The sequence below is a fragment of the Hyaena hyaena genome, unplaced genomic scaffold (genome assembly GCF_003009895.1).
Source record: "Hyaena hyaena isolate Hyena2069 unplaced genomic scaffold, ASM300989v1 scaffold_498, whole genome shotgun sequence".
Classification (NCBI taxonomy): Eukaryota; Metazoa; Chordata; class Mammalia; order Carnivora; family Hyaenidae; genus Hyaena; species Hyaena hyaena.
This window is the reverse complement of record NW_024081131.1, coordinates 684,852-708,148: the sequence shown is the minus strand read 5'-3', so window position 1 is coordinate 708,148 and position 23,297 is coordinate 684,852. Positions and strand designations below refer to the sequence as shown.

Here is a 23,297-nt window from a genome sequence, read left to right as displayed (position 1 = left end):
GCAGACATTACTGCAAGCTTCTACTTCTCTCAAAAATAGAGGTACCTACTCTCCCTGATTTGAAGGGCATCATCTCAATTAGATGGTAGTTTGTATCCATCCAGTGAGTAATGGTGGCATAAAGCAGTATCTGATGGGAGTCCCATAAAATGCTGTAATTCAGGGGCTGAGGGTATGAGCATCCCAGCAGTGAAGGACTCAGTCCCACGAGATATGACGTTAGAACCGGGCACCAAGGGTAAGCCGGAATTGTAGTTAACAGCAGGGGATGAAGATAGAAGCAATAACATGGAGAGAGGTGGCTATTGCAAAGCACAAGGCACATTAAAATTTGGGTGATACGATGTTTGTGTTCTTTGTCTGTTGTGCTCTCGAACCCTGAGACCACAATATGGGCTGGCTTCCTGGAGGGTGAAAAACTACAGGAAAACGAGTTCTGGATAAAATGCCATTGGATCTGGCAAGAGCTCCATTGTTATCTAGAATTACTGATTACTCTGAGAAGCTAAATTGCAAAGTGTCAAAGGAGTAAGAGTGGATAGTGAAAGAAAGATAACAGTTGATTTTAAGGCCATTTTTATAGTTGAGAGTGGAAGAGGGAAACAGGGTCTGTTCTGTAGACACAGGTGATGGAGCTGATGGTAAAGGCTTGAATGTCTTGAAATCAGAAGGAATTTGGTTGAACAGAGCCCTAAAGCAGACTAGATTGGGTGGAACTGAGACTCCAGAAGTGCTTTAAAGAACTTGGCATTACCAGGTGAGATTAAACATGCAGGTACCCCATGTCCCATAATAGTTTTTTGGAAAAGGCAGAGGGCATTATGTTTCCAGGAGGCCATTCCACATCACCCCCAATAACAGACAAAAAGAGGGCACCGGCTAGGTAAAATGGGAATACCATGAATCATATAATGATCCATATGAGACTGGTGGCACACAGTCTTCAGGCTGTGTTTGGACAAAAGATATATTTTTGTTCCACAAATTTGAGAAATTCCAGGTAAAATTTTCTCACTCCTTTGATGAAACTCAGACTTGACTAAACTAGGTCTTCGTTTTCTGATGAGCAGCTGGAGTTGAGTTACAACTGACTGTGTACATGGAACATAAGGTCTCTGGTTGAGCACAGTGCCCACCCCTTACGGTCTTACCCTGCTGAGGCAGGGTGTCCATAGACATTATCCTCACAGCTGTGCTGGTGTTTGTATTATACCAGTGAAACAGCATTCCTTGGTATCCATGCTCTCCAATGTGGGGGAAATAAATAGAGCCAAAGCATGTTTAAGAAAAATGGGATAATCTATTTCTTTCAGGACTGTGTGTGGTGCAGAATGTATTCATGATGATGGAAGACAGTGTGAGGTTTTTCTGCCTGTCTAGCTTCTGAAGGCTTTTGAATTTGCAAGCCCTGATTACAGATTTTAGCTATCTGTTCCATTCAGCTCCCACTCTTAGAGAAAATTGTCCTTTCTTGTGGCAAAGGGAAAAACACGGCCAATGTGTTTTAATATATGTGCATCATGATGATGTTTCTTTCTGGCCTAAATGCTCATTTTGACATGTGTAGCAAGAGACTGCCATAGGTTCACGTGCCTTGAAGTTCATTTACGGAGGACTGAGTTAAGGGAGTCAAGCAAGGGGCCTGAGGAGAGAAGCGTACGATAAAAAGACCAAAATCATTTTATAAAACGATTATGAAAGAAAAGGATTCATGAACAAATTGTGTTTCCAATAAGTGTCATCTTTTTTTTTTTTTTTTTTTTTTTACAAATAGTTTATTGTCAAATTAGTTTCCACATAACACCCAGTGCTCATCCCCACAAGTGTCCTCCTCCATGCCCATCCCTCCTCCCCCCCACATCCATCAGTCCTCAGTTTTTGTCAGCATTCAAGAGTCTCTCATGGTTTGCCTCTCTCCCTTTCCCCCACCATTTCCGCCCTTCTTCTCCCCCTTGTTCCTCCGTCAAGTTCCTCCTAATCCTCCTATACGTGCAAACATATGATATTTGTCCTTCTCTGCCTGACTTATTTCGCTCAGCATAACACCCTCAAGGTCCATCCATGTTGCTACACATGGCCAGATTTCATTGTTTCTCATTGCCATGTAGTATTCCATGGTATAGATAAACCACATCTTCTTGATCCATTCATCTGTTGATGGACACTTAGGCTCTTTCCATGTTTTAGCTATTGTGGAGAGTGCTGCTATGAACATTGGGGTACATGTGCTCCTATGCCTCAGCATTTCTGTATCCCTTGGGTAAATTCCTAGCAGTGCTATTGCTGGGTCATAGGGGAGTTCTAGTGTTAGTTTCCTGAGGAACCTCCACACAGTTTTCCAGAGGGGCTGTACCAGTTTACATTCCCACCAACAGTGTAGGAGGGTGCCCGTTTCTCCACATCCTCGCCAGCATCTAGAGTTCTCTGATTTGCTCATTTTAGCCAATTAAGTGTCATCTTTTAAAGAAACCCTTCAAATAAAGACCACAGATTTGAAACTTTTTCTTTTGCAGGATAAACAAGTTTGATCATAGCCTCTGGTTATTATATATATAATTTAAATTATGTTGTTATTTTTATATTATATTATAAATAACATTGAACAAATTGACGCTTATATGGAATTCTGTTTTACCCTAAAAAGCCAGATCCTCAAAATGCCTATAGATCTTGTCGATTTTTATTTATTTATTTAAGTTTTAAAGTTTTAAAAAAATTTTCCATCTAGTTAACATACAGTGTAATATTTTCAGGCATACAGTGTAGTGATTCAACACTTTCATACATCGCCAAGTGCTCATCACGACAAGTGCCCTCCTTAATCTTCATCTCCTATTTCTCCCACCCACCTTACCCCCCACCTCCCTGATGGTAACCATCAGTTTGTTCTCTACAGTTAAGAGTGGACTTTAAAAAAAAATTTTTTTTTTTAATGTTTGTTTATTTTTGAAATAGAGAGAGAGCATGAACAGGGAGGGGCAGAGAGAGAGGGAGACACAGAATCCAAAGCAGGCTCCAGGCTCAGTGCTGTCAGCACAGAGCCCATCGCGGGGCTCGAACACACTAACAGTGAGATCATGACCTGAACGGAAGTCAGATGCCCTACCTACTGAGCCACTCAGGAGCCCCAAGAGTGGACTTTTAAAGGAGGTCTCGTAAAAGTAACATGCTAACATAAATGACTGTTTTATAGTAAAAGTTTTATTTTTACCAATACCTTTTATAGTAAAAGTAAGGTATTGGTAAACACCTTAAAATACACTGTGAGTGTTAATGCTGTGACTTTTTATTAGTTTTTCTTCTTTTTCCCCCCCTCAAATAATTCTATCAAGCTCTTCATCTCTCTCTTGTTAGTTTGATGAGGTCTTTCTGTGCCGTGAATATTGGCCATCTCTCTCTTGTGCACATTTTTTTCTGATCTTTTGATTGGATTTTTACTGTTTTCTACTCCAAGATTCACAGCATCTAGATGTTTGAATATTTACATAGCTGAATCTGTGAATTCTTTCCTATCTTCTGAGTTTTCTTTTGTATTCCCCACACCAAAATTTTTGAAGATAATTTTAAATTTTGTATTTTTATTAAAGTACCATATGCATTAGGTTAAGCCCATGAAATTGCTTCATAGTCCTGTTTTGTAGGTCAGAAGGCAGTAGAATGTTCATAATTTCATACAGCTGTATTTAAATTGTTTGAGAAGTCAAATAGTATTTGCAAGTGTTGCAACCCAAAACAACTGTATCTTGCTCTTTTCCTTTCTAGTCCCACTTTTTCCCTCAAGAGACGACCGCTTTAGCCCTGGTTAGCAGTTTCTTCTGGTATTTACAAAATGTAACTGTATTATAGTGATATTTCTAGATTTTTTCCCTAATATTTATTGAATGCCTATTACGTTCTAGACTGTTCTAGGCCCTGGAGTTTCAACAAAGATCAAAACAAATACCCTTTCATAGAGCTTCCCATATTGGGGATAGGTTGGAGACTGACAACTAAATCAATGACATAATACCTTAGATGGTAATTAGTGCTATAAAGAAATGTAAAACAGAAATGGGGTGATGGAGGAGCTGGGGAAATGGGGCTTCAAATTTAAGTTAGTTTATTTATTTCGAGAGCAAGAGTGAATGGGGAGGGGCAGAGAGAGCAAGAGACAGAGAGAGAGAGAGGATCTCAAACAGCCTCTGTGCAGTCAGCACAGAGCCCTACATGGGCCTAAATCTCATGACTTGGAGATCTTGACCTAAGCCAGAATCAAGAGTTGGACACTAACTGACTGAGCCATCCTTGCGCCCTGGGCTTCAAATTTCTATAAAGTGGTTAAGGAAGGCCTCTTTGTAATGGTCATGTGTGAGCAAAAACCTGAAAAAGAGCTTCATGGGGAATGGGAATTCCAAGGAGTGGGACAAGCACGTGCAAAGGCCCTGAGATAGGACCCTAATGCACCCAAGAGTCAGTAAGGAGACCAGTGTGAACAAGGGATGAATTGATAGGACTTGAGGTTGGCAGCATAACAGAACGGTTGTGGAGAGGAAGGTGACGAGGGGGTTCTTCATTATGTGTAAGATTTGAAATCCTTGAAGGGTTCTGAGTGGAGCAGTGACATGACCTGACATACTTTTAAGGATCACTCTGGCTGGTCTGTTGAGAAGGGACTGGAAGGGAACAGGACAGAAACGGGGAGCTACGTGGGAACCCAGGCAGGAAATGATTATGGCTGGAAACGAAATGTTATCAGTGGATGTAGTCATATGAGATTTGGAATACATTTTAAAGATAGGGTTTTGAGACAAGTTGGAGAATCAAGGATGAGTGCACCATTTTTGGACTTGGTAACTGCAAGGGTGAAGTCACCAGTTTCTGAGATGGGAGAGACTGTGGAGTACAGGTTTGGGGTGGAGGAAGATCAAGGGTCCTGTGTGGAATATGCTGAGCTTATGATACTCAAATAGAGATATTAAATAGGCAGCTGGGTAGGCAGCTTTGAGTTCTGTCTATTGATTGAGAAGTTGTCAGAGTTAGATCAGATTTAAAGCCATGAAGCTGGGTGAGATCACTAGGGAGTAGGTGTAGATTTGGACAAGAGAAGAACTCAGAATGAAATAGAGGGAAATCCAGGGCTGTGATTTTTCTCGGAGCCAATAAAGGAAAAGTTTTTGGAAGGGAAGGAGTGATCAAATAAGATGAGGAAAGAGAATCGACCTTTGATTTAGCCATGTGGGAGGTACCTGCAGCCTTGATAAACAGTTGGTAGATGGTTGGGTTCAGAAGCATTTGACAAAATCCAGCACCCTCTCATGATCAGGAAAGGAATTTCCTCAACCTGATGAAGGGCATCTACTAAAATCCAACAGCTAACAGCATACTTAATGGTGAAAGACTGAGAACTTTCTCCCTAAGATCGGAAACTAACAAGGATGTGCATTCTGACCACTTGATTTACCATAGTACTGGAGGTGGAAGCCAGAGCAATTAGGCGAGGGGAAAAAAATAAAAGTCCTCCAGATTGGAAAAGAAGTAGTGAAACCATCTCTATTTGAAGAGTAGCTTTTCTTGTATGTAGAAGATCCTTTTTCTGTATCAACTGATATGATCATGTGGCTCTTTTCCTCATTCTACTAATGTGATTTATAACACTAATTGATTTTTATATGTTGACCCCAACCTTGCATTGCTAGTATAAATCCCAGCTGCTTATGGTATATAATCTTGCATTAATGCTGCTGCATTTGGGGTTGCTAGTATTTTTGAGGAATAGAGATATTGGTATAGCCTTTATTGTTCTAGTGACACCTGTGATTTTGGTATCAGGATAATACTGGCCTCTTATAATGGAACGGGAAGTGTTCCCTACACTTTTTTAAAGCATTCATAAATTTGTTTCATTGTGTTAATTATTCTCTAAGCATTTGCTAGAATTCACCACTGAAACCATCTGGTCCTGGGCTTTTCCTCGTGCAAGATTTTTTGATTACTAATTCAGTCTCTTTGCTCCTTAAAGATTTATTCAGATTTTCTCTTTCTTTTTTCAGTTTGAGTAGTAAATTACTAGTAATTTCTCTATTTCATTAGATTATCCGATTTGTTGGCATACAACTATTGATAGTATTCCCTTAAAATCTTTTTATTTCTTCTTGGTAACAGTGTCTCCTCTTTCATTCCTTTCTTTTTTATTTTTAATGTTTTTATTTCTGAGAGAGAGAGAGAGAGAGAGAGAGACAGCGGTGAGCAGGGGAGGGTCAGAGAGAGAGGGAGATACAGAACCTGAAGCAGTCTCCAGGCTCTGAGCTGGCTGTCAGCACAGAGCCCGATGCGGGGCTCAAACCCCTGAACCATTAGATCATGACCTGAGTCGAAGTCGGACACTTAACCGACTGAGCCACCCAGGCACCCCCCCTTTCATTCCTAAATTTGGTAATTTGAGTCTTCTCTCTTTTTTTTTTATTGGTCCATGTATGTCAAAGGTTTGTCAATTTTGTTGATCTTTCAAAGAATAAAAAATTGATTTTCATTGATTCTCTCTATTCTAAAAGATATTAAAATGTTGCAGTTTATTTCTGCACTAACTGGAAAATGCTAGTTTATTATAAAATTTTAATATTTCCCTTCTGATCTTCTATATTAGTCAGGCAACTGTGTATACACACACAGTGTGTGTTTGAGTTTTAGGAATTGCTCACATGATTGTGAAGGCTTGGTAAGTTGAAATCTGCAGGTTAGGCCAGCAGGCTGGAGACTCAGGAATGAATTGTAGTTTGGATCCAAAGGCCATCTATTGGCAGAGTTCCTTCTTTTTTAGGTGAGATTTTTTTTCACCTGATTAGTTGAGGCCCACCCACATTATAGAAGGTAATGTGCTTTATTTAAAGTTCACTGATCCAAAGGTTAATCTTCTCCAAAAAGCAGCTTCACAGAAACATTGGAAGAATGCTTGCCCAAATATCTATAGGAGCAGTATGGCCCAGCCAAGTTGACACATTAAAATTAACTGTAACACTCTCCTACTCTATGTCTATGGTACTTACCGCACTGAGGAAAAAATTTACCCTTTGGAGATTTGTTATGTCTTTCCCATCAATGCTTTTCTTGCTAAAAGAAGTACTTCAATCAGTACAAGTCAACAAAATGGGTTTGTAACATTTTGCTCCCATCATATACAAATGACCATAGTATCCTAGTGTACATCAGATCCCAACAGATACCACAACTTTCACGTATACATTGAGTGCCACTGGTGTTAAAGAATATCCACGGACACAGGATGGGTCTATATCTATCCTTGGTTCATGGCGCCTTTATCCAGTTCTAGGAAAGCTCTGGAAAACAGTCAAGAGAGTTGCCAGAAATTTAGGGTTCTCATGAAGACTTTTCCAAGGATAATTAAGAAGAAGTTCTGAGACTCTGGCTTATTTTAGAACCTCACCTACCTTCACACTCTGTATCTCCTGAGGCCACAGAAGGAGAAGAAAAACAGAAGTGATCTACTCTGTAGACACAATACCGTCAGACCAAAAATGGGGCTGCCCAGGACCTGCTTGTAGATTCATGACAGCTTTTGATCTAAATCAGGCCAGTAGCTCAGTGAATACATCTGATTTTCACTTTCTTTGAAGTGCATAAAATCAAGCAGGACATAGCCCTTAACCTCGTGACCATTGCATTTTTTGACATTCCGTGTCAAAATGATCTAATTTGACTCTTTTGAAAGAAGTAACATTATAATACTCCAGTAATTGCATGTCTGTTTGCCTAAGAATTATATTGTAAAACCATACATAATCAGCAGTCAGTGATACAAATGTACACTGTATGGTATGATCCTTACTGATGTGTAACATGCTGCATTTCTTAGAGGTCTGTTTATCAATAAAAGAGGTTTAGCTGTTATTATTGGAAGGAAGGAAAAAGCTCACTGACAGGCAGCGTAAGTTGTGTCAGTTGCATAAAATTTTATGTCAGTAACATGAAGATAAGCTGATAGTATGTTTAAATATGAAGTGTAAAACCTGGACCTTTTAAAGTTGAATCCCTTTAAGTCAAGCCTGCTTGTATATAAAGATTGTCAGGCCATTTATATTTCTATAAATATATGAGTAATTAGGAGTAATTTCCTCCTGTAAGTTCTTGAAAATTTTATTTAGCTTTGGTGGATAGTGTGGAAGTTAGTGTGTGTGTGCATGCGCACGTGAGTCTGTGGGCTTCTCTACAGCCATTGTTTCTCAATAGTACAATAGCTTTGAAGATTCTCTCCTTTTCCCTAATGTAGTACAGAATATATGGAGAATATTTTTTTTACATTGTTAAGAATTACAGAATATTTTTACTCTAGTTAATTCATTATAGAAACCATGTTATAATCCATTAACAAAGCACTCCATATCACGCATTGTCTTCAAATATAATTTCTTGCAAATGATTTTCTGAAAAACCATCGGTTTCTCCACTTCTGCCCTTGCTGGACTACTTCAGGCATTCTTTTAAAACAAGATCGGTTTGGGACTTCTGTAAGTTACGACTATTCTTTCTGTTTAGCTGAAACATTTACCATAAAGTTCAGTATAAACAAAACTACATTTGCTGTTCTTTTAAATGTTATTATTTACCTATCTCTACTTCTGAGTGTTTTCTTTTTCCTAATCCTCTTTTTTATTTCTATGTTGTAAGCACCATTGATTCTCAACCAGTTACACTGCCTATTTTATAAACCTAGGAAGAATTCCCATTTGCTCCATTATTAAGACATTTTATTAAAGAATGTTTTGTAGGTAAGTACAGTTATGTCTAAATATATTGCCTTAATATTCTTCCAAAAAGTAAAATTCATACAAAGAGAACATTTAGAAGCATTCTTTTAAAAATGGTACAGGTTCTTTCTTGAACAAGAACTCTGCATAATCTCAACATGTCTGGAATACTACTTGGAAATATTTTCTCTGACAGAAAGAAACCATTCCTACTTGGAGAATTTTAGGTTGCATAGACTCAACTTAAAAAAAAATATATTAAAGTTTAAAATCAATTCTCCCCTCTTTTTAGGAATGTATTTTTATATTTAATTTTATGTGTGCATACTGTATTTTCTCATAATTTTGAAAGTACGTAAAATAAGTAAAAGCTCATTTCTTTATTAGCTGGCTGGCAGAAAATTAAATTCTCGTATGGTTTCTCTTTTTTTGTGTGTGGCAATACTGTGCTATGCTTTAAAAAGAAATTGTCAGTGATATCAGGAAAACTTTTTAAGACCGAAGTAATTTTTTTTTTTTTTTTGGAAATTGCAAACTGATATATTAGCTTCCATGATTTCACTAGGTACTTTGAGTTTCTATTTTTTATTTTTAGCTTGAGGTGAGCTGAATGATTCAAGGGTATTTACGGCATTTGAACATTTCTTTAAGTTTTATTGAGAGCAACTTTAAACATGTAACATTCCAGAGGTGAATTTTGTATTTGTTCAAAGGCCTTGTTCCACTTTCTATACAAAATTAGCATATGAAAAGTTGGTTAATACAATCCACGGTCATGTTCATGTGTCTTTAATAATTTTTTTTTCTCCTGACATTGTTTTATGAGTATAAGAAACTGATTAACCAGCTTCTTCAGATCTTAGTTAACTTTTATAGTTTTGTATTGGCATTTCTTTTCACTTTAAACCTCCTCTCAAGGTTTTTTATCTGTTTATTTGTTTGTTCTTAATTATCCTCAGTGTCTTTGGGACAATTTTATGATTGGTGTACTATGGAAGTATTATTTCAGTAATAGTTTCATCTCAGGATCATGTCTACATAGTTTTTACATGTCAGTTATGATTTCTATCATTATAGCAACAATGGCATTATATTAAAAATGTTTATTTTAATGGAAATTTTCAATGTTTTGTTGGCAGGAGCCTAACATTGTGTAATAATTTCCAGCTGCACAGTTTTTATTAATGTCTATATAAGGTTTTTTAATCTTCTTAAAAAGTTCATTTGTACTAAAATATTTTCTTCCTTGTAACTAAGGTACCTATTGAGCTATTAAATATTAGTTTTGTCAAATTAATCCAGTGTTTTAAGATGCAAAAATGATTTTCATACAATGTTTTGTAGTTCTCCCAAGTTAAAAAAAAAAAAAAAAAAGAACCCACATTTTCATGTATTCAAGGAGAGAAAAAGAATTAAAATGTTTATTTTTATCTCCTTGTAAGAAAGTAAGCAGTTTTCTTGCTTGTGTTGATATCAGGTAATTGTATTCCTTTAAAAATTAGCAACTTTAGAGTGGGACCTTCCATAAATCTCTTAACTTTTGAGGTTCCTATGATCAGTATTTCTATTTTATAATTCAAACAATTGCACTGAGATTCTTCTTTTCCCATTCTACAAACATCTATAAAATTGAAACAAAGCAAAAGCTCATTTATTATTAAAAACATTGAGAATATATTAATATTTGATGTTATGAGACCAAATTGGGTACATAAAAAAATATAACCAAAGATTAGGACTGTCCCACTTGAAAATTATAGGTGGTAACATAATAGTATTTATTTTCTTTGAATTAACAGAAAGGCAGATCTCACTTGACTTATTCACATGTGTGATTTCTGGGGCTGCTAGAATTGGTGGTGAGTCACCTTGACTCTATCAGAGGGCCTTTTGTGTTAATAGATGTTCATGAATGCCATCGTACGTGCCTTAAAATTTTATGAAAAAGATTATTAAAATCAAATATTTACATTGTAAATTACACCAAAGTTGCTTATTTATGGGAGCAAAGAATGTGATAACAATTTATGATTTTTCAAAAAGATTTCACATCAGTTGTATTAGTTTGGTCATAAGTTTTCAAAAACCAGACTCCTTTTTCTATCTGTCTTTTTTTTTAATTTTTTTTTTATTTTTATTTATTTCTAGGAGAGAGAGAGAGAGAAACAGCGTGAGCAGGGGAGGGTCAGAGAGAGAGAGGGAAACGCAGACTCTGAAACAGGCTCCAGGCTCTGAGCTGGCAGTCAGCACAGAGCCTGATGCGGGGCTCGAACCCCCGAACCGCGAGATCATGACCTAAGCGAAAGTCGGACGCTTAACCGACTAAGGCACCCAGGCGCCCCGGCCTTTTTCTATCTGCCTTGACATTTGGTTCTGTCTTCCTTGACCTTTGATCTTTAGTTCTCATGCTTTATTATTTTTAAAAAGTCATTTTCCATTATTTTTACTTCTGTTGCATTTTAAATAATTTATTGGCTGTTTCTAACTAGTGTGAATATAAAAATGCAGTCTAATATCACAGTCATTTCAAAATATAGAAGCCTAGACTCTGCTTCTGAGACACAGGCGAGATGTGTTCTGTGTTTTATATTGGTAGGACACACATCTGTCAGTAGTGGATTTCATTTGTTTGGTTGTTCATATATTATGAACTCTGTGTTTGTGGGCTTTTTTCCCCTCAAACTTTAAAATTGTGTAACATGATGGGAAATTTGAAAAACAGAACAATAAAAATTGCCCACAGCCCTTTCACCCTAACACAACCATTGTCTGTTTTTATGCATTTTCTAACACTTTTTTTTTATCAATACCAACTTTTATATTAGTAAAAAGGTAAAACTCTCATAGTATGACTGTTGTGTTCTGCTCAGTTTTTTTCCATTTATTATTATATCATATGTATTTTATGGTGCGCTGATGTTTTAGATGATAATTTTAATGACTTCAACCTCATTTCTTTGAAAAAAATGTTGCATAATTTAATTAACCATTCCCATACTTAAGTATATGTTGGATACTTCAAGTTTTTTTTTTACTTTTTTTACTGTTAGAAATACCACTAACATTTGAAATTATAGGATTGATAGGTACAATACTTACCTATAACATGAAGCTTATTTTAATAACAAATGATTCTTAATTTACATATGCAAGCGTTAAATTTTATAGTCTTTGGATAAATGGTGTTATATAAATAAAATGTAGTGGTGGCTTTGTCAATGACCAAGTCACACTGCTTGGGCTTAATTTTTTTTTTTTTTTTTTTTTTTTTTTAATTAAAAGAAATGTCAGTGCTGAATGGGAGAACTTGCTCAAAATCTTAGTTTCTAGTTGGGAGACTGTGTTGCAAAACCCCTGAAATTCCAAGTATTTGGGAATATTCCTGTGTCCCTTGGTAGACTGGGAGCTGTGACACTGTTGTATATATTTTCATATTTTATACATCATCTTGAGCACAGAGACGTATCCAAAATGTATTTAATTATATTTGGAAAAAATGTCTCTAACCGAAAAGAGCTTATGATTTTTAAATCATAAAAAAAAAAAAGCTGTTCCTTTATCTTTTCCTGTGTACTTATTTTATAAAGTAACAGGAGGCTCATCATTTTTTCTACTGCACATCTATGTATTTGGAGTAACTTTTCAAACTTGCTTCTCTCATCATTTAATATTTAAACCAAAGTCTTGGTAATCTTCTTTCAAATTTTTTACTTAAATTCCAGTTGGTTAACATACAGGGTAATATTAGTTTTACCTGTAGGATTTAGTGATTTATCTGTTACTTACAAACAACACCTGGTGCTCATCACCACAGGTGCCCTCCTTAATACTCATCACCCATTTACCCATCCCCCACCACCTCTCCTTCAGCACCCCTCCATTTGTTCTCTATAGTTAAGAGACTGTTTTATGGTTTGCTCTCTCTTCCCTCCCCCCCCACCCCCCCCTGCCCATGGTCATCTGTTTTGTTTCTTTAAATTCCACATATGAGTGAAATCATATGGTGTTTGTCTTTCTGAGACTTAATACATTAATAGAAGAGCCACTTAAATCCATGGAGTACTGTGCCTACCTCATTGGGTTGCTTTGAGAATTAAATGGATTAATCCACATAAAGGCCCCTTGTAGTAAGTTCTCAATACCTATCAACTACCACCGTCATGACTTCTGTTGTTTTGGTATTGATATTATCAATAAGAGAATTCTCTAAACTTAGACCAAGAATCACTTTTTTCTTTTTTGATCATGACATAATAAGCCATCTGGTACTTCAATACAGAGTATGTATCAACATAAAGTAGTGAAAGGATTGTTCAGTAAGTATTTTGGGGACCATTGGTTAATTACTTAGAAAAATATAAAGTTACAGCCTCACCTCACAAGCTTGATCTCATGATTACAGCTGAGTAATTCCAGATGGGATAAAAAAAAAAAAATTAAATGTAAAGCCATGCAACCCATTTTTTAAACTTAAAATATAGGTGAATATTTATCAGACCCAAGGAATAGGAAAGTCATAAAAACAGTGGGAGAAGTCACAAAAAGAAACGCACAGACTCAAATATATCAACATTTAAAATTTCTTCAAAATGGAAAGTTGAAAATCTTAAAAAGTGTTTGCATCAAATTAGGGCCAAGGGCTGTGACCTTAAAAGATACATGTACATGTATGTATTTATAAAGACCCCAATAAAAATGTAATCAAAATGTATTAACAATTTACAGAAGAAATAAGATGTGCAGATGGGTGATACACATGAAAGAAAGGTCAACTCCAGTATCAGCCAAGATGAAATGATTACACTATTTTTCACCCGTCAAATCCCTGAAGATTTCAAAGCGAATTAGAAGTCTCTTCATGAGAGACTGGTAGTATGGATCATTGTATTTGTTGCTGGTGGAAACGTACATTGTCATTCACTGATCTGAGAAGCATTTGGACAAGATCTAGCTTCTGGCAATTTATCCTAATGGAATAATTTGCGAGATGGAATAAAGGGAATGTTCAGGGATGTTTATTGAGATCTTCTTGAAGTAAGGAGGAAAAAACAAGCAATTTAAGTGTTTCCTTTTCTAGTAAAAAAAATACTTTAAACAAAGCTTTGCAATTATATGACCGGCTAACAAGTCGCCATCAATTATTTCTACTGGAAAATATTAGATAAGAAGTGTCTCCTTGTGATTCCCAGGCTGACCTGCAGCCGCAGTCTTCTCATAAAGTCACTTTCCTATTGTAAAGTAAACGTGTCGTTCCTTTAAAACACACAAATCTCTAACAGCTGTGGGTCAGCTCCCTGGAAAAAGCCTGTCCATAAAAATGTTGAGCCAATTATAAATTACAAAAATGTGAAATATAAGGAAAAATATATTTTGTGTAAAACTGTTCCCTTACTCCAGATTCCTTGTTACTGTTCCTTTTCTCTTCCTTCTTTAAAGCCAGCTCTTGCTAAGATTTGTGCTTTGAAAGTGAACTGGAACTAAATAGGTTCTAGGTTATTTATTCACATTTACCTGGAAGAACGCTTTGCTTACTTTCAGTGTAAGTCTACATTTTTTAAACCTTCCTTTGAATAAGAGAACCACACAAATCTGAAGGTAAGAAATTGTCTCTTCCTGACAGTTCACTCTCCTGTAAGCTTAGACTTAGCCCAGGTGTGCTGACACATCACCCACTGTGTTGCCCAGGTTTGAAAATTTCAGTCTCCACACTGCCTTGAACGGCACGCTGAATGACCTATGACCCCTGACTACTCGCGGAAGATAGATTCTAGGAAAATAGTCTGTTTTGTTCTTTTGGTCTGAGAAACCATCACAAGCAGGTACTCTGAATTTTGTACCCTTTGTCATATCCTCTGTTCCAGCTATTTATTGGTTGCTCTAGGTTGGGAATTTTTGTAACATTCTGTGTATTTATATGTGTGGATATATACAATATATATGTGTATATATACTGTGTGATGTAAATATGGAACATGAATAGGTATATGTGGCTCAGGAGAGTACATGATCATAATAAGACAGAAGAGAAGGATGCTCTTTAAATTTAAATATTATACCAGAAATTACATATATCCCTAGAAAGATTATCTGGGGGTGGGAGAAAGTGAAAGGATAGTGCATACTAAAATTTTTCTGCTGTGTTTCTTCAGAATGCTCTACTACTCTAATAGGGTACTTCTAATATTTAACATATTTAATTCTGGCTTTACTTTTAATAACTATATTTAAATATTCTCTTATAACAGACAATTAAAAACATATTAATAAGCCCCTTAGTTTTTCCTTTCTTGCTAGTAGTCCATGTGCTGTGGGACCACAGGGAGGTATATGTTTCTGCCTTCTAGGTACTTTCAGTTAGTTGGAGATATAATCAAGTACTAATCCATAGCCAGTATATGTAGGTATTTACCATATACCTACCATTTACATATACTAGGCTTGGTACTGGGCCAAATACTTTACTTACTTATTTTTTAAATGTTCGTTTAGTTTTGAGAAAGAGCAAGCAGGTAGGGGAGGGGCTGAGGGACAGGGGTCAGAGGATTGAAAGTGGGCTCCACACTGACAGCAGAGACCCTGATGTGGGGCTCAAACTCATGAACCAGATCACGACCTGAGCCGAAGTTGGATGCCCAACCAACTGAGCCACTCAGGCGCCCCTGGGCCAAGTGCTTTATATGACTTGCTTGTTTAATCCTGAACAACCCTGTAAGGTGGATACTGTTATCCTCATTTTAAAGTTGAGGAATGAGCCTTCAGGTAAGTTTTCTAAAAAGTTGGCAAATCACACAGCTGTACGTATTAGAACCTATATGCTGACCCAGACGTTGCCACCTGTGGTTCTCAGTTTCTAACACTCATTCAGTACCGCTGCTGCTGCTCTAATAGAATTAGTGTGGTGACCTGACTGCCATTTTTATTTTGTGAGCATTTTGGGTCAAGATACTTACGCTTCACAACCTGTGGGAATTCCAGTCACTCTTTAGTTGCCACCTGGAAAACTGATGGGAGGTCAGGACCGTGTCATGGTGCCACCGGCAAGTGGCAGTGACGCCTGTGACATCTGTGTGGCCAGGGAGCAAGGACGTCCCGGGCCAGACAGTCTCCCTAGTTCCTTGCAGCACTGTGTCTTTGTATGTGGTATTTGATCGTTACGTCTGCCTCTTAGAATTTTCTCTTGTGACGATGCCAAATGTGTCCTGCTTTCTTTGTTGAAATTTATATTAAGAAAATGAAACAGGAATGAAGTAAGGTTTTGCTATTGCCGTTTTAAAGTAATTGAATTTAGAAAAATTTTATCAAGCATCGTATAACTAATATGCCCAAACCACCCTATGGACCATGGCCCCCATCTCTGATGTCCAGAGAACCTCAACCAGAAATCCGATTACCTTCTCTCTTGTCCCCACTATCTCTTTATTGTTTATAATGAAAGTAAAAGTTTCAGTTAATTGTAAAAACTGGGTAAACACCTTCACTGAAATGCAAGACTCAGCTAGAATTCATGGCTCCAAAATTTTTTCAGGTTTTCACTCTTGGACTTCATTTGCTTTGGATGAACCATTTATGTCCTAGTTAGAGTCATTCCTGGGCCATAGGTTTGTTAGTGACTTGAGGAAAACCCTCCCTGCATGCAAGGAATAGCCATGAAGAAGTTTCCCATTCTACCTGCTTATCCTCTAATTGCCTTCCATGAGATGAGATCCGTGGGAACCTAAAATTACAACACTCTGAAATATCAGCATCAAAGAGGTAGAATAGCTGATGTGTAATTTTTGTGCTGAACCAGGAGCCATCTTCTCCTGGATTCCAGAGCGGGCCAGCAGTCACAGGTGACCGCGTTGGGGTGGGGTCGGGATGGATAACTAATTTCTGCAAATTGGTAAGACACAGTGGTCTGAGAAGCATTGCACTGAAGCCCTGGGAGGGGTTGTAAGGACCCCTCCCCCGACTTCTGCTGTGGCATCGCGAGGACTCAGATGTAAGGGAAGAAACCCTTTGCCTGGTTCTCACAAGTCTTTCCCCAGTATCCTGAAAAATGAGACACAGTAATAAAGAACTTTCCTGTGATCCTTTATATAGAATTTTAAATTCTGCCTGTCTGTGTGCTTTTAGCATTGACACTTTTTCTTCATCTCGAGGCCCAGTTGGCCATTTTCCCATGTGCTTCCCTGGAATCTCATCCTTCTTTGAGAAATACCAATGTGTTATCCCTTGTCCTATTTGCTTTTTTCTCTTTGCCTTCTGCCTTGGATATGAGAGCTTTGGAATGATTAACTCTTGTCTCAAATCCTTTGTAAGTCTTTTCCCTCAAATAATCCAAGTATCTCGAAATCAGAATGACTTGTGGTAGGCCACAGAGATATACCATCAGATGAAGTTTTATCACCTGATTCTTAATATCTTGGCTGGGTTTTTGTTAAACTGTGAATCCATAAGGTGAGTGGTATAACTCAGTGGTTATTGATAATTGTTTTTAATACTGGCCTTTATTTTGAATCCTATTAATTTCTTAAATTCAGTGGTAATGTTCTTTTTCATTATGATTCCTAAAATCCATACAAATCAGTTTTAACATTCTTGCATTTTATTATAAAATACCTTTATTTAAAAAATTTTTTTACTAATCAAATTTGATCAATATTTTTTCCAAGAGAAAAAAGATACTCTTTTACATGAGAATGTATTTCTGTACAAAAATGTACTTGCATTTTGCTTCATACTATGGGGCTGATATCACATTTCAATAAACAAAACAGTTTTCTCTTCCTTAAAGTCTGGATTTTGAGGGTTGGTTAAGTTGAGAACTGATCGCACTTCTTGCCAAATTCATACTGTGTACAATAAACGTCACTATTCTAGAAAGGAATTAAAACCTAAGTGATGCAACAACATGAAGGGCAAGCAGAATGAAATGGGAGTTGACCGAGAAGAACTTTTGCCTGAGCTTTCGGAGCTCTTAGTGTTAAAAATGGTAGCAGTGAGCTGGAGAGGACTCTTTAAGCAGACATCACATTTATTGAAGTACTTGTAAAATTATTTTAGTAAAAGATCATATGATCTATTGATGGGAGTGCACAGTCAAGACTGTGAATCTTATTTCCAAATTTCAGTAGGCTTCAAATTATAAAACCATAGACTTTCCATAGGGACCTGGACTTGGTCATTGACTCCCCCTCCACAGGAGTCTCATAAAAGTTAAAGAACTTGCTCTGGTTCTGTCCGCCTGATCCATGTATAGGCGTGTTTGACACTGAGCTATCCCTAGTTTAGTTTTCTAGGGATAGAAAACTATCCCTAGTTTTTCTAGGGATAAATTTTATTATCCCTAGAAATAAGGGATATTATTTCCATATATCTCTTGTTAATGCTTGTCTTAGCTTTTAGCTAGTTGTTTTAGCTTTTTTCTTATCAACTATGTTCCTCAGTTAATCCATGATAAATTATGATTTCCAACTTATTTTGCTTTACTACGTATTTTACTCAGTGATTTCTGAAAAGAACACTTTATGGTTTGGAACCAAATAAAATTTGTAAAACTACAAAGATAAATGTTAGATAATTCTATAAATTGCTTTAATGAAATTGTGTAGTATCTATGTTTTCTTTTTTCTGTTACAAAACGTACTTGTAACAGTCTTATGGTTTATAAAATCCAGTCCAGATTTGAGGGTTTTTAAATATTTGGGTTTTTTTGTGGTTCCTTTCTTTAGTTATTACTAAAATATATGTATTATATATATATATTTTTGCAGCCGGTTTTAGGAGAAGTTTCCGTCTTAGTAGAAAAGATAAGAAAACAAATAAGTCCATGTATGAATGCAAGAAGAGTGACCAGTACGATACAGCTGACGTGCCCACATATGAAGAAGTGACACCCTATCGGCGGCAAACCAATGAAAAATACAGACTTGTTGTCTTGGTTGGTAAGTGTGTCTTTTGTAATAATTCTGATGAAATAAGTGCGGTAGTAAGAATTTAACCTCAGAGGGCATTCTGCTGAAGATTTCAGGTCCAAAAAAAAAAAAAAAAAAAAAATCTCATTCTGAACACATTTTGTTCGGCCTCGAAAATGACATTTTTCAGTCTTTTGTACTCACGACATCCATGAGACTTAAGATGTCAATGAAGAACAGTACTGGCATTTTAGTGGGACCTTTGTAAGGGGGACAGCAAACACATCGCAACATATTAAGGTAAATCAGGGTAACTAAATAATAGAGACTAATATTTGTTAATGTAACACAAGTGTCTTTTAAATCATTGTGAGGCAGCAGCCATGGTGACACTCTTATGAAATAAACTGTTTCAGCAGAGCGCTAGAATATTGAAAGCTGGAGAGTCAGTTAATGAAACTGCTTAAAGTAATTAATAGATGTGATGATTTCTGTAAACATCGGCTGGTTTGACTCATAGTCACGTTTTAGCAACTGTCTTGTCCACCCTTCATAGCCGTGCGCACAATCCTGACCTCCGTGTTACTCCACCCACCTCATCCTTGTTGCCAATTCTTTAAAAATTTGGTGACAGGTAATTAAGCTCCAAGGATCAACACCAATGATTTGGAGGTGGGGGGGGGGGGTGTGTGATAAGAATAAAGGAGCCTTCTATCTCTTCTTAATTATTCCTTCATAAACTGAGGAGACCATGATGGGGATGAAAATAAATGGAAAAGCTAGAGAATCACCCCTTGTATTGACATGGAGTCCTCTGAAAGGTCACAGCACATACTCTTGATGGTGGTGACGAGTGGGAAATGATGCAGTTTCTCACACCTGATGGCACTGGAAGAGATAGTCACATCATTTGCATTATTCAGAAATACATACTTACATACTTCAGAGTTTCCCTTATTAATAGTGTTCCCTTCTTCTAATCTATAGATATGAAAGCACCCCCTAAAGCCCACCTGGAGGAACATTCTCCATCTGTTTTTATGTTTACTGTAGAGCCTGTAGTACCCCAGCTTCCAGTCCCTATAGAGTTGGGCTAAGGAGAATATAAGTGTTCCCCAGTTCTAAATCCTTTTGTGCCTCATGGGGATTACTTGGACTTCCTTCTCCTCCTCTGCCCCTGTGTCCCTCCCAGCATCCATCTTAGCAGCATCTCTTCCATCCCCATTGCATCTTCTCTTCAGCCAAGGTCTGTTTCTTAGCCGACAAGAGAGACACCTTGTGATAAAAAGGCAAAGATAGCATGGTTTCCTGTTTCTCTTTAAGTCTGACAACTCTCTGTAGCCAAGGAGTTACTGTTACATCTGTGCTACTTTTGGTTTCCCCAAGGGATCGAATTGAAAGAGGAAAGCAGAATAAACTTTGCTCTCTTTTTCTTTCCTATAGGTGCTAACCTCGGGGGTGAGGATGGGGAAGATAGATGAAGATAAACTATGGGTCTGAATAGTAATGCAGGGAAGAATAAAAGTAAATCATAGTCACAAGCAACTAAAGATGGTTGATGGTTATGGAAAAGAAATACTCACTCCCTAGAATCTTCTAAAGGAAAAGAGGTTAGGGGAATGCTGGCCTCATGCATGTTAGAAGTAGCCATGCACTTCTGTTAAATGGTACTATATACAAACGACGCAATCCTCTCTACAGTTCTTAAAGGAAATTTCTAGTAACTTTTTTTATGGATGCATTGTTTTTTATGTAGATAATCTTGTTATCTGTGACCAGAGACCATTTTATTTCTTTTTTTGTAGGCATTTTAGTCTTTATTCTTATTTTATTCTGTCCTTACTGTAGGCTCCCCAGTATAATATGAATGGGAGTAGTGAGACCATCTTTACTTTGTTGTCAGTCTTAGGGAGAAAGTACTCAGTCTTTCACCATCAAGTATGACATTAGCTGTAGGTTTTTTTATAGATGCCCTTTACCAAGTTAAGAAAATTCCCTTTTATTGTTAGTTTGCTGGGAGTATTTATCATGAATTGATATTGAATTTTGTCAAATGGATTTTTTTCTGCATCTATTGAGGTGATTTTATGATTTTTCTTTTTTCATCTGTTGAAATGGTGAACTGCATTGATGAGTTTTTGTGTGTTGAATGACCTTTGTGTGATGTATTAGCCTTTTGCACAGTACTAGGTTCAATTTGCTGGTCTTTAGTAGTTTTCTTAAATTTGTTTTCATCTGCTTTTTGTATTAAGGTAATATCACACTTATAAAATGTGTTGGGGAGTGTTTTCTCCTCTTTTCTGAAAGAACTTATATAAAATTACTGTTATTTTCCTTTAAAATGTTTGATAGAATTATACAACAAAACCATGCCTTAGCCTGGAGCCTTTTGGGGAAGTTTTTAACTATAAATTTAGTTTCTTTTAAAAAGTGGGGAAGAGGAGGAGGAAGGAAGGAGGGGAAGAGAGTACATGAAGAGTACATCTTTGTACATTTACACACACACACACACACACACACACGACTGTTCAAGGTATCTTCCTGAGTGAGTTTTGATAGTTTGTGTCTTTGAAGCAATTTGTCCATTTCACCTAAATTGCCAGTTATATATATAAGCATAAAGTTGTTCATAATATTCCCTTAATATCCTTTAACTCTCTGTAAGGTCTGAAGTAATGTCTCCACTTTCATTCTTATTTTTGGTAATTTGTGTCTTCACTCTTACATCAAGTATCTATTGCTGCATAACAGGTTACTACAAATTTAGTGACTTTAAAATTAGCATACGCTTATTATCTGAAAGTTTTTGTGGGTCAAAATTTGGAGAGTTTAGGCATGGCTTAGCTGGGTCCTCTGCTTCAGATCTCTCATAAGTACCATAAGGCTGTGCTCAAGCCTTGGCCTGAGGTAGTCTTCTCATTTGAATGCTAGTCTGATAAAGGATCTGCTTCTGAAACCCTGTGGTTGTTGGCAGAGTTCATAATACACTCTCAATTCCTTGCCATGTAAGCCTCTGCAACTTGGTGGCAACAATGGCAACATCACATTGTATAAACTGAGAAGGGACTAAAGCCATATTCCATACTCTATCCGTTAGAAACAAATAACAGGCTTTGCCCACAATCCACAAGAGGGAAGGACACAAAGGTGTGGAAAACAGAAGGGTGAGGATTATTTCTGGTCTTCATACAGTCTAGCTGCCTTAGTTCTTTTTATAATTTATTGATATTTTATAAAACCACTTGTGCATTTAAGTTTTTTTCTATTTTCTCAGTTTTATTGACTTATGTTCTTTTTTCTTTCCTCTGCTTACTTTGGATCCATTTTGTTTTCTCTTTTTCTAGTTTCATAAAGTTGAATCTTAGACTGTTAGACTAGAAACACTTTTTTAAAGATTTAAGTATTGTTAGGCATACATTTATAATTTCCTTCTAAGCACTTCATCCTACAAATTTTGATCTGCTCTGTTTTGATAATGTATCAATCAGATCAGAATATTTTCTGATTTTCTTTGTTATTTCTTTGATCCATGAGTTTAGAGTATGTTAATTTCCAAATACTTTGGGATTATAATTTTTCTGTTATTGATTTCTTGTTTAATTTCATTATGGTCAATATGCTTTCTGTGATTTCAGTTTTTAAGTTTATCATATTTTGGGGGAGAGTAGGGAGTGCCAGAATATGGTCCATGTCATCGGGTGTTCTGTGTGCACTTAAAAAGAATGTGTATTCTGTTGTTGTGTTGTTGGATGGAGTGATCAATACATGTTATTTAAGTCAAGTCGGTTGATAATGTTATTTAGGTCTTTTATATTCTTACTGATTTTTTTGTCTACTTGTTCTGTTAGTTATTGGGAAAGGAGTGTTAAATTCTCTTTAATTGTAGATTTGTCTATTTCTCTTCACATCAGTCAGCTTTTACTTAAGATATTTAGAAGCTCTTTTATTAAGTGTATACACATTTAGAGTATTATGTTTTCTTAACAACTTGACCTTCTTATTATGTAATTTCCTTTTTTATCACCGGTAACATTCACTGTTCTGAAGTCTGCTTTGTGTAATATATAATAGTCACTCAAGTTGTCCTTTGCTTATTGCTTGCATAGTATATCTTTCCCATCTTTTTATTGTAACCCATCTATGTGTTTATTATTAAAGTGGATTTGTTGGTTTTTTTTTTAAAGATAGCATAGTCTTGAGTGTTATTGTAGTTATCCAGTCTCATAATCTATACCTTTAATTGGTATGTTTGGACCATTTATATTTAATATAAACTATTGATATGGTTTAATGCAGCTCTGTTAATTTTATTTTAGGTCTATTTGTTTTCTGCTTGTCCCTTTGTATTTTGTTTATTTCTCTGTTCCCCTTTTTTGACTTCTTTTGAGTTTTTTGACTTAGTTGATTTTAATCTATCTGATGACTTCTTTGCTTTATCTCTTCATGTAATTCTCTAGTTGCTTTTGAGGTATTTTTTTAAAATTTGATTTTTAGCAGTTGGATTGTGATGTATCTATATATGTGCTTTATTTTGAGTTTAATGTACCTGAGTTTACCAAACAACTCAAATCTATAAATTATGACTTTAACCAAATTTTGGAGAATTTTGGCCATTATTTTTTCAAAGATTTTTTTTCTTTTCGTCCTAACCTCTTTCCCC

General features: G+C 36.5%; 1 protein-coding gene across 1 annotated transcript in view; it reads left to right on the top strand.

Annotated features, from left to right (window-relative positions):
• Positions 1-23,297, top strand: part of MPP7 (membrane palmitoylated protein 7) — a 206,297-nt gene that overhangs the window by 136,413 nt on the left and 46,587 nt on the right. Inside the window, exon 11 of the mRNA XM_039254767.1 lies at positions 18,497-18,667. Within this exon, the coding sequence (XP_039110698.1) occupies positions 18,497-18,667 (171 nt within the window). The remainder of the gene's footprint in view (positions 1-18,496; positions 18,668-23,297) is intronic.